The 12968-nt window shown below is 37.0% G+C and overlaps 1 protein-coding gene across 2 annotated transcripts in view; it reads left to right on the top strand.

The window, feature by feature from the left end:
- The window catches only part of FOCAD (focadhesin), a 275278-nt gene that overhangs the window by 58224 nt on the left and 204086 nt on the right, over window positions 1-12968 (top strand). For both annotated transcript variants that reach the window (XR_012495704.1, XM_019750360.2), the window contains one exon: window positions 9715-9816. Coding sequence is in view for 1 of the 2 variants with exons in the window: in XM_019750360.2 (XP_019605919.2) it covers window positions 9715-9816 (102 nt within the window). In the remaining variant the exon portion in view is untranslated. The remainder of the gene's footprint in view (window positions 1-9714; window positions 9817-12968) is intronic.

Raw genomic sequence — 12968 nt, 5'->3', positions numbered from 1 at the left:
CTTGAGAAATACTGCTTGAGCCCCTGGGAGCTTAACGGTATCACACATGAGCTGCAAGGAACCCCTTGGGGATAGACCAGAGGGTTCTTGAATGGCTTAATCATGTCTCCTTGCCTCTCTTTCCTACTTGGGAAGCAAAAGGTCTGCATGTTTCTAAGCACCAAGGCACCAAGTTCATCTTACCACGTCCACTATGGACAATAGAGAGGCCAAGAGCAGAACCCAAGAACAATTCTAAAGGAAAAACAATCTAATGAGAGCAAGCCAAGTGCAAATACAAGTGAAAGAATGTAAGAGATTTAAACCTCCTTGCTCTGTTCAATAAAATAATTCCATGGTCCGGACATATTAGTGTTCTTCCTAATCAGTTAGTTGGTGATGGTTGTAGGAGCAGGAGAGGAAGGGAGCCCTCAGCACCGCTTAGAAACCAACACTGATTTTCAATGCTTACAGTGCATAAGCAGCTCACCCTCAGAGTGTTTGGTACATATGTGTGGAACATGCCTGGAAACCTGCATTTTAATAAGAGATTTGGATGTACAGGTGGTCTACTGACCATGCTTTGAGATGCACTAAGTTAGAGTGTGTACAGCTAATGAAGTTCAGATTGCATAACCAAGTCCTTCTTTAGTTTTGTGGCTTAAACAAGATTAAATGGGGATATTTAAATAGGGCTTCAACTCCAAGTGCTTTTTAGGATGGGGTAACTGGAAGAACAATGCAATACATTTGACTACTGTGATTAAATGAAGAACAAATGACAAGTGTAAAACATGAGTCTCAACTCTGGTTGCACATTAGGGCCCCCTGAGGAACTCTGAAATATTCACATGCCTGGGCTCTACCTAGAATGACTGAGGGGCAGCCTCAGGCCTTGGTATTTTCTCACAGCTTCCTAGTTGGTTTCTGATGTGCTGGGAGAGTTGAGAACTACTGGCTAGTTGTTGTAATGAGGAAAACATGGTGGCCAGACCTTCAGCTTTTTCTGGATTAATAACATTTTATATGAAGTCTCCTGACTAGTAAATGTTGGAAAACAACTTAGATTTTGAAAAATACAGGGTAGGCAGACAAAGGACATCGGCTCACAGGATGCAATCCAGGCAGGGGCTGTGACAAGTCTGTGACCTCTTGGTTAGGCATTTAACTGGTTTCAAAAACTTTAGAAGCCTTTTCTATCTGTGAATGATTTCTATATTAATTACTTTTTTTTTAAATCTCTACTAAAATATCTTTTAGTTTAGGCTTATTTTTTTCCTCCCCTTTCTGTTTGGTCAGAATTTTCTTTTGGTTGGCTTGAACTCCATTCTTCTGTAACACACTTGTATTTAACTAATTAAACATTCTTGAATATTGACCTGTCATGCAGGAAGTGCAGCAGAAAACTGATATTCAGTTTTGGGTGCAAGGAAGAAACACTACGTTTATATGATTCGTAAATTATTAGAGGGTCATTTTCTCATTTGCTTTGTAATATGCCATTTTTTCTCCCTGAAATTTTATCATGTGCTTTTGCTTTTAATTTTTCCTTTGCATATTCATATTATGGCAGTGTTTTAAAGATCTCTCTTCCTTCAGTTGAAGTGAGGAAATAGCTGTGAATTCATGAAGTAACTGGTTGTTCCAGAATTCGTGCATCATTCTGATGTGCCAGACAGTGGCTGACATGCACAAATATCAAATGTTAAGAATCTTATTTGTGGAAAGGTTTGGTCTGATCAACATCAAGCTGTACTTTCTGAAATAAGGGAATATTAAATGTTTTTGGCAGATGGTGTGCTCTGAAATGGGTGATTAGAGCAATAGTAATGGATAGTTACACTCTGAGTAGATGAAAGTTATGTACTCTCTATGTATTTGTTCATCCATTTGTGCAGTGTTCCGTAGTTTATTTAGATGGAGAGTTGATTTTAAGAACTTAAAAGATGTGTGTCCTAAAGGGTGTAATTCCTAGTGATTTTTTCACTTATCTCTTCAAGCAAATGCATTCATCCCTTAGGGCCATCAAGCAGAAAAACAAGAGATAAGTGTGAAGATAAATACTGACACAAAGTGCACTAAGACCAGTTTGTGATGTGGATACCAAATCGTAGCCCCGTTTTAGTTCTGATAACTAGCTTTTTCTTAGTATCAGCTACTCTCATATAGTTTTGTAGTCAAGGTAAGCATTTTGCTTTTTTGGGGGGGAGGGGGTGCTGATCATTTCAATAATGAATATATTATCTAAAGGGATCCCCTAAGATGTAAATAAAACTAAACATCTACCATAAAGTAAGCATGACATTACTATTCAATCACCTATATTATACAACCAAGGGATTGGAACCAGTAGAATATATTAATATATTTTATTTTGATGAAATTACAGAAACTTTAATGCTTAGGGAGCCACCATTTCTGGGCAGAACACGTCATATATAAATTTTTTCTTTTTTTGGAAATGGTGCTTACATTATAGTTTTTTGGGGAGACATGGGAATTTAACAAGGCTGAACTGCAACAATTCCCTTAGATATATTTAGTTTTAATCTGCTGATACCTTTTTTTGAAGGGGGTTGGTTAGGACCTTATTTGATCTCACAAAATTTTGGACTTTCCCCTGGGAAATGTACACATATATATGTACTTGAAATTTTACATATGATTTCAGAGGGCTTGTGAATTCTTGCTTTAATGGATGAATGGGCATCTTTGCAGAAAAATCAGGAAAAAGAAGATGGGTAAGAAGAAAGTATCAGTGCCTCTGAAAAAGCCCAGCAGAGTTAAGGATAAGAAAGAAGCTAGGGCAATAGTTAGGGAAGCATAGCCAATAGTACTTGCCAAGGACCATCTGTCTCTTTGCAGTTGGAGTTTTTCTGTAGAATTGCATGTTTTGCTTATATTTTCATTTCCTCTTTCTCTCTCCTCTTTCCCACCCATGGAAGTCCTTGTTCCCATTTTATGATTCTAATCATCTGGGGCTTATACTGGGATTTAGAATCAGACCTAAAGAATAATCTACGTATATTGTACAGTCTTCCAGTTAGTAATTGCAACTAGGAAATGCTTTATAAGTTTTTCTAAATGTGGATGTTTAATTTACAGTTGGTATGGTAATTTGCTGATAAATGTCTTTAAGTTCATAAAATGGTATAATTTTTGCCTTAGTCGCCTGTTTTATCTCTAGTTTTTTTTCTTTTCTTCAATCATGGCATGTAACTTAATAATAGGAGCTTTGAATCCCTAAGTATTTGTATGTTTCCCCCCATCATCACCTTGTACCTAAAATAGTCCCACACTTTGGACATGGGCAGACACCTTTGCCTTAAATCCCCGCCTCTCAAAATTGGGGTCCTGGGAAAAGCTCCGCTCAGTGTGAGGGCAGAATCATTGTAACAGGAAGTTTATTTTTGAAGAAATGTTATACTATCCCTATCGGCCTTACAGACCCAAAGAAAAAATAAAATTAGTGGAAAATGTCAAAATGAAAATTACTTTTGCTCCAATTCTTCTGTTTCTGGGAGCTCGTGTAGAAAGGAGAAAAATGTTTTTGTTTTAAAACACTATTGGGTATGTCATGATTTACAATTATTGTTCAATTTTTTTTTATATAGTAATGTTCATCATGGAATCTTCATAATAATTTATTATGCGTTTTTTTAACTTAAAATATGCAGAGCTTTTTAAGTCCCTTTTTGGCTTCTAACTAGCACTTTCAAATCAAAATTCAGAGCAGGTAGAGAAATGCTTTTAAAATGCATATTTGATGTAGTAAGTGCTGTGCTGTGCTTCTGAAAGCAGCGGGGTCACAGCTGCATACATGAAAATGCATGGTGACTGCAGGCATTGTTTCCTCACACAGAAAAGCCAATCTGCGTCTATCACCGAATTTATGATGTAAATCAAATCATAGCTTTCCTGTATTCAGGGATGTAGCAGAAAGGTTGAGGTGACCTAGAGGTTACACATAACTTTTGCTTTTTGATTTTCCTACCACAAGACTAATTTCTTTTTTTTTTTACTTCCTCTTTTCTATTAAGATTGATGTACTTCAAAGTGAATCTAGTTACATACCTTATTTTACCACTGCCTCTGAGCTAGTCTGGTGGAACCATGAATTGATCGTTCATTCCTTCCCCCACTCCATTCTGTTAAGATGCATGTATTGCTCTGTGCTGTTGACAATATTATTAAAGGGTGGGGAGCACTGAAGTATTAGGTACCAATTCTGCATGCTTCCCATGCTCTTTTTCTCTGAACAGTGTGGACTTTGAAACAATGTACTAGCAGGACTCTGATAACTTGGTTTTTCATGATCCGGTCAAAGAGTTGAAAAAGGTGGTTTGTGGAAAGTGGTGTGTGTGTGTGTGTGACATTTATTGTAGATGTGCATTTGGCACTGAAAGGGAAACTTAAAAACATAAGACATATGCCCAGTTTTCAAGCTGCTTATGCTCTAGTTTAAGATACAAACTTACCTGCATGATAATCATAATAGTACCCCATTTATGGAGTATTCTGTGTGCTAAGTACGATGTGAAATGCTTTATTAAAATATCAATTAAAGCATTTACAAATCATGAAATGGGGAAGTGCCAAAGAATGTACAACAAATGGATCATCTTTGGTAGGGAAAAAAAAACCCCAAAAACCAATGCACAGTGAAGGAGAGATTACAGACACTAAAGACCAGCGAAGGGTGACCTGGTTGCAAGGTTGGTATTGATTTTGATCTTTAGAAACAGTGTTATTTTCTTTTTAAGAAGGATACAGAACCTATTGGCTGTCTTAAGAGTTAGGAAATTCTGATTTTAAAATTTCTGTGGGCTCATTCTGGACACAGCACTTCTTTCTGAAATAATAATAATAAAAAAAGGATAATTTATTTCTTTGAGATAAAAATAGAACTCTTTTTTGAGGTCTGAGATTTTATTTGACATTGGCCTTAGAGCCATTTAAGCTTGACATAGACTTATTAATCGTTGACAGCCATCTTCCCTGCTTTCTGCTTTTATAGGATTTGGTCCCACCTCCAGTTCTGAGCAGTGCTTTAGAAGGTTAGGGCTTTAGAAGCAGTGCTTTAGAAGGTTAGGGCTTTAATGAGGGGCTTGGGTTATATGACTTGAGCACTAGAAGGTATTTCATCCGATTTCCTCATTTTATAGATGAAGAAACTTTGCCCAAGAGAGGTTAATTCTCTTGCCTGCGATCACATGATCTGCTGCAGAGCCAGAATGTAAATTTAGAACTCCTGACTTTTAATTCAGTGTTTTCCCTCCATTGTCTCACCTCACCTCTCCACATCTAGTTTTTTTTCTGAGATACGGACATGGCAGCATAACAGAAAATGATTTTAATGATGCTAAGTAGGCACTGCTTACATAAATAATAATAATGATGACAATACTCCACATTTGTGTTTGATTTTCAAAACTTGTATAGCTTGTCTGCCACTCTTAGTTTTACAAGTGATCGGGGTGATTGTATGGTCAACCCATCTATCATTTTTTTTTAAAGATTTTTTTTTTTTTTTTTTAATTGGGGAAGGGGAACAGGACTTTTATTGGGGAACAGTGTGTACTTCCAGGACCTTTTTCCAAGTCAAGTTGTGGTCCTTTCAATCTTAATTGTGGAGGGTGCCATTCAGCTTCAAGTTGTTGTCCTTTCAGTCTTAGTTGTGGAAGGCGCAGCTCAGCTCCAGGTCCAGTTGCCGTTTTCTAGTTGCAGGGGGCACAGCCCACCATCCCTTGCGGGAGTCGAACCCGGCAACCTTGTGGTTGAGAGGACACGTTCCAATCAGCTGAGCCATGTGGGAGCTCAGCGGCAGCTCAGCCCAAGGTGCTGTGTTCAATTTTAGTTGCAGGGGTGCTGTCCACCGTCCTTTGCGGGACTCGAGAAGTTGAACCGGCAACCTTGTGGTTGAGAGCCCATTGGCCCATGTGGGAATCGAACCGGCAGCCTTTGGAGTTAGGAGCACGGAGCACCAACCACCTGAGCCACTGGGCCGGCCCAACCCATCTATCATTTTAAATGAAGTGTTATAGTCAGCTTACTCTGTAACTTGAATAGCAGGTTTGGAGATAATTGAAATTTTCCAGGCATCACCCAGATTTTGTTTTCATGTTCTTTTGTACCACATTATTTCTGTTTTCGATCAACAACGCTTCTAATGAAGAACGCAGCTGATTTGTTTAAATTGTGCAGCCTTCATTTATGTGACCATTCCTAGTTCTATGTACTTGAAAGAAGTGGGATGGCTAACAAGCAGTGAATGAGAGGAAGAAAGAAAACTCTTGAATAATCCATAAATTTAATAATCAATCCTTGAATGCATCAAGAGTGAACTATACTTAGCCTTATGACATTTTAGATGCTCGAATTATATTTTAAATAGGAAAATAACTCTTTTCTATCATACCTACATTAGTATGTACATTATTTAATGCTGTTTATTTATTTTGGAACATGATTCTATATTTTGCAAAGGCATAATTTTGCATATGTTTTCCATTTTAATTCTTCTAGTGTCTACTGTATTTGTTATTCTTGTATACCTAATGTTAATATTTGATGACTATATTTCCATAAGAAGCTTAAAATTTTGAGCATGATTGATTGATTGATTGCTTTTGGTTCAGTGTAAAGAATGGTGAAGGTAGAATCATAGTCTTTTTGAATAACTTGGGGCTTGTAGCACGTTTTAATCAGTTTTGTGCCTTTAGTAGTGCTTGTCATTTTACCTCGTGCAGGGGTTCTTAACCAGGGCACTTTTACCCCCTCCCCCCCCGGGGACATTTGGTAATATCTGGAGACATTTTTTATTGACACAACTAGGGTGAATGCTATTAGCATCCAGTGAATAGAGGCCAGAAATGCTGCTAGTAGTGCATTGGATAACCCCCACAACAAAGCATTATCTCGTCCCAAATGTCATGAGGGCCAAGACTGAGAAACCCTCACACACGGCAGTTGCACAATTAGAAAAGGCATCGATTCTATTACTTAAGCATAAGGCTTTATGTATTTTATGTGTATTTACATACCAATTTAATGATTCATAAGGGAAAATTTAGCTCTTTGCTTCATTATGCTTAAAGTATTAAAACAATTTTGGCAATTATAATTGAGTTTAGGTTGGTTGTACTCGGTTGAAATAGTATAATATTAGTAATCAAATGTTAATTAACAGTAAGATTCAATGTTCTTATTTTGGACTTCCCTTCTACCTTAAGGTTTTCAGTTTTTTGGAATCAATATATGTTCCCTATAATATTTCCACTTGGATCTGACATAATCAGTTCTCTGGAAAAGTTAATTATCCAGATGTCTAAATCAGTAATTAATCTGATAATCCTTGTCCTACTATCTCATCTAGTCTACTTAATCTCATCTTTAGAATTTAAGTCTGAGATACTAAATAGAATTTGCTGAATCCAATAGCTAGCGAAACAGGACTTTAGCTTCAAGCAAAAAGCTAGTGGTTCCCACCATCCCAGTGAAGTAGAAGCTGAATTATAATAGAGTTGTTTGCCATATATGCATCATTTCAAAACTTACTTTAAAATTACTATCACTTGCCAGAGGGTAACGGGGGCGGGGGGTGGGGGGTGGGAGATGAGGGTAAGGGGGATCGAATATATGGTGATGGAAGGAGAACTGACTCTGGGTGATGAACACACAATGGGATTTATAGATGATGTAATACAGAATTGTACACCTGAAATCTATGTAATTTTACTAACAATTATCACCCCAATAAATTTAATTAAAAAAAAAAATTACTATCACTTATATTTGTTGACCTGATTTAATTTGGACAAAACTGTTTTAAAAAACGGGAATAGATCCTTAACATTCCTGGGGGTGAGGAGTGGGAAAGGGTAAGGGATGACTTACAAGGGAAGAGTATTGAAAACACTTCAGGGCCTTATGATCATACAAAAACTACGTGGTAACTTTTTAGATTTTCTTCTTAAATCATCACAAATGCCGCCATTCACTGGAGGATTAATAGATGGTCATATCAGATTCTCCTCATTTCAATATGGTACTTATCAGAAGAATAAGCTATAGGTAAAATAATTGCAATTGCTGCTCTGTTCCTTTCATTCATGTTTTCTTGAACATGACCTACTGAGCTCTCAATCTAAGAAGTTCAGGATGTGACATACCTGAGAGGCATTTAGGGTTTGTAACATGTGTTTCTTATGTCTGCGGCAACCAGAGTAGAAACAAATTCTAAATAGGTTTAACTGCCAAAGAGTTTGGAATTTGGACATGGGATGTTGATATGGTTTTTGAGTTTTGGCATAAAAACAATTGCTTGGAGTGATCCCTTAACAATGGAAGAAATCCGATCAGTAGAAATAGGCTGTGCCGTAGCAAACGGGGGGAAATAACTAGCCTATGCCGGTGTGTGAAGTCAGCGCATGGTAGATGAGGTGAGGTTGAGGAGAAAGTAAAGAGATGCCGATATAATACCAGAAACTGTAGCAGTGTCATAGAGGTGTCTAACATGAGTGTTTCAATGTGGTGGATCAGCCATACTTTCTGTTTAAAAGCGAAAACAAAAATTAGAAAATTTTCAAACTTCTAACAACCTAACCTTTCACTTCTGTGGTGTTTTACTTATAGTGGTTCTCAATCCTGCAACACATTAGAAGTACTAGAAGAGGTTTTTAAACATTACTGACTCCTGGGCTCTACTCCTAGCAACCCCAATAGAATGGAGACTCAGACATTGGTATTTTTTAAAGAGCTCCACAGATGAATCTAACTTGCAGCCAGGGCTGAGGTCCACTGCTGTATAGCAGTGCATCAGAATTGTCTGGAGGGCTTCTTATTAAGTCTGGGCTGAGGCCTGAGAATTTATTTACATTTCTAACAAGTTCACAGGGAATGCTGATATTGCTGGTAAGGTGATTACACTTTGAGAACTAAGAAGGCAGTCTTAAAAAATCATTTGTATGTACCTGGTCTGCTTTTTTTAAAAAAAATCATTGCTCGTGATATATTGTTGGGTTAAAAGTTAAGATTAAAGAATAGCATTATGTATATGATTCCTTTTATATTAAAAGACGGATACTTCTGTATAGTTTGAATTTTTTTTTTTATTTACAACGAGCATTTTAACTTTGATTTTTTTCAAATATGTTTGGAGGAAAAAGCCACAGCCATAAAACTAAAAACTTTGTATAGTGCTTCATAATTTAAAAATCTGATGAATTTATAGTTTTTAGCAGACTTTTTGAACTATTTAAAATGACTTGTGTTTGTGCTTTTTTATTTTTCTGAGAAGAATGGGAGGAATTTGGAAAGAGAGGGAGTGATAGTGCTTACAAGTTGGGGCAATGGACAGAAAATGGAACCTTCCAAGTTTTGAAAGAGAGCAGCAGGAGGAAGGGGTGGCCCATGACTTCCGGGCATGGAAGAATCGAGAGGATGGATATGAGAGCTACTGGATTCAGGATCTTGGTCAGTCAACGAGCTATTAAGTGGCAGAGTCCGTTCTGAAATTTGGGTCTCTACGCCTCAGGATTTGTTCTTTTCTGCAAAACACTTAGATCAAGGGGGAAAAAAAATATCAGTTCTAATGAACCAACTCTGCAACAAATGCAGCAAATGATATCCTGGAAAAAAGTCTCTAGGTGGTATTGGCTTTTTTTGCTGTTATGTTTGGATATTGAGAATGTGTCGTCCTGAAATGAGTTTCCAATGTGACTTAATGTTTTTCAGAAATCCTCCTCAGCCTTTGATCACTGTGCTTGAACATAGACCTGATTGCTGGCCAGTACTTTTGCAGCAGTTGACAGCTTTTTTCCAGCAATGCCCTGAAAGGTAATGTAAAATAAAATAAGTGAGAGAGATGGAATTGTATATGCTAATTTTAGAGTTCTGTTTTGTCTTTTCTTTTTTTTTTTTTAAGCTGCTTTGACTATACTGTTTTCTCCTGAAGGAAAGAAATGTCTTAGCGCAGGATATAGTTTTATATATATATTTTAAGACTAAGAACAAAAAAACCCTATCAGATTTATTGATTGTTGAAATATTGAATATGAGCAAAGCTATTATTAAAGAAGTTAAGCATTAGTTAGTTAGGAAAGTTGATTAGAAATGTTCAGGAAACTATTATACAATACATTTAGAAGATAGTTTCTTCCCCAGGGAAATCGATTAGTGAGTTAAACTCTTCCTGTTAGAAACCTGCCAGTTGGCATCAAGTAGTACTGCCAGCTGGGACCAGATAGCCACGTAGTACAGTTGTTTTAGCTTCACTGACACCTCCTGGAGGTCCTCAAAGCCATCCCCTCTCTTCCATCCTTACTACCATGGTACCGGCCATCGTCTCTTGGCTTTTGCCACCTGTGCCTAACTGACATCTCTGCCTCCAATCTTGTCCTGCTCAAGTCCATTCTCTAAACATGCCTCAGAGTGATATATCATGAGAGCAAATCTTATTATCACTCTTTTGCTTAAATCGCCACAACTGTACTTTTCAAACTTGCAACATATGGGCTGAGCACAGGGAATGCCTTACCCAGGCCCTTCAGCTCTGTTTTTGTAGAACATACAGGTTGATATGATATCTATAGAAGCTTTCTATTGGAAAAAAGGAGTTTCGTTTCTGAAATAGTTGGCAAATCCCTGGGCTACAGGATGAAATCTAGTATGTCACACTAGGCTGTGTGTATGATACGGTTTCTACCTGTTTCACCAGTTTTATCTTCTGTTTATCTCACAATTTATGAATTGTGAATTCAGCAATAAACTGACTTGCTTTTGGTTCCCTTGCCTCTGTGCTTTTGCTTATGGGTACACACTTTACTCTCTTGAGTCTTACCCCAACCTTTTCTGACTAATTTCTCTAGTTTAAATCTCTGCTTAGGCATTTTCTCTACTAGGAAGTCTTTGCTTATGGTAGGTTGGATTAGGTGTCTTTTTTATATATTCCCACGATAACTTCAGTTGTGATTTCTAATGTCATTGTTTATGACACTGTCTTATAATTACTCTCCTCTATGAAACCTTCTGAAGGCAGGGACTAGGTCTCATTGTTCTTTGTATTAATAATGCCTGGCACATTTCTGGGTGCTTTATACATGTTGCATTTATGTGAGACCCACAGATTGGTGGGGCCCAGGCAGTGGGTAGCAGTACCGTCATGCAAGGTCATAGGATACCATTGTCCCCGGGCAATCCTGTGCCTGAGTTACATTCACCACACCAGCTACACTCACATTGTTTTGCTCTTGAAGGTCTTACAGTGTCTTACAGGTACAGGTTCTCAGAATGCCATTTGAGCCTACAATTTCAATTTTAGAAGTTATAGAATCTCTAGGCGGGATATACTGCTACAGGGAGTTTAAAGAGATATAGAGAACCTTGTAAGCATCTGCCAGTGAGAAAATTCATGTAGCATTTGAATGAATGGCTCAGAATAAACATCATCCCCCTCTTCTCCCACCTAGGGTTACATTTTCAAAGGTAAGATATTAACATTTACTAAATAAGTCTTCCAGTATGTCAGAAACCCAAAATAACAAATTTATAGACACATTTGTTTAATTAAATAGGATACTTTATAAAAGATGTTGCTGCTGATGTGCCAAATTTGTCATTAAGCTTGTTAAGAACATCTCTCTTTTCCAAAGCTTCAGTTAGTTGACAAGTAATTAATTTAGCTTTTGCCTATTTTCATTTCAAAGGAGTATTATGTTGCAATTTGGAAGTAGGTATTCTGATGAAATTTGTCCAGATATTTATAAGGAAAAAATTATTAATTGACTTGACTGTATTTATTGATAAACTTTTATTGACTTATTCCTTTCACTTAAATTCTTAGGTGTTAGAGTATGTTCTCTAGAGCCTTTTGGAGGTTCTAAATTATATTTATTTGCAAAGAATAATTTCAATTGCCTTGTTTTTGCTTTTGCACTGTAAGATTACTCTTTCCAGGATGAAATTGGTAATTCTGGTTGCATTTTTTACCAGACTATTAGTTTTCTGAGATTTAATTTTAGAGTAAGTTAATTTAGTAGTTTCAAAGTTGTTGTTTAGAAGATAATGAAGAAAGGCTGGTAATTTAATGAGAATATAAATAGTGATTCACAACTATGTGGAGGAGGCAAAATGTTGTGAAAATAGCTTGTATTCTAGGTCTTTCTATGTTAGGAATTATTGATTAGACTAGTGTTTACATTCATTTTTGATAGTGTATTGCTGTCCTGAAGTGACTGTATTTCATACAAGTTTTTTGGGGTCATTATTGAATAATGCTGCATTCATTTATAGACAGCCTGTGATATGAAGACTTCACCTTCAGGGAACTGAGAATTGTGTAATTTGACAGTGATATCATCATCTTTAGATGTGGATACTCTACGGTTAGGTAGTGTAACACATACTTTTTTAGTTGAGGGGAACTAAGGAGAACAAATTAAATGACTTCCTCAAGGACAGGTGATTAGTTAGCTGTGGAGTCCGGCCTAAAGCCTCAGTTCTTTGTCTCTCGTTCCAGGTCTTTTCCCACTACTTCTCCCTCAATGGTGAACAAAAATATGAAGGATGCATATATAGATATATGCACACTTGGTTGCGTTTTTAAACATTCTTAATCACTTTGGGATTTCAGATTACGTGTTTTATTGTTTTCCTTTTCTCCTTAGGCCTTGTCAGCTAATACCCAACAGAAGTGATAGTTAACCATCAGATACCACCTAGGAAATGCAGTATCTAAAATTGGGGAAGATTAAGCCAAGGAGATTTTTAAATAGTATATTGTTCTTAAGGACGTTCAACATTATGCTCCTGATGTCAAATAATAACAGCATCTTGGAAATGTATTTCTTTATATGAACCTTGCATTTCACCTTCAGCATCTCAAAGTAGGAGAAAACTGATAAACTATTCATGGATGTTTTTGACACCTGGGTAGTGTTTATTTTTGGGGGAATATATTATTGGAGAGAGAGGGAAACAATGTTTCTTAC

Source organism: Rhinolophus sinicus, linkage group LG04 (genome assembly GCF_036562045.2).
Source record: "Rhinolophus sinicus isolate RSC01 linkage group LG04, ASM3656204v1, whole genome shotgun sequence".
Taxonomy (NCBI): Eukaryota; Metazoa; Chordata; class Mammalia; order Chiroptera; family Rhinolophidae; genus Rhinolophus; species Rhinolophus sinicus.
The sequence above is the reverse complement of the archived record's forward strand: the minus strand, read 5'-3'. Positions and strand labels throughout refer to the sequence as shown.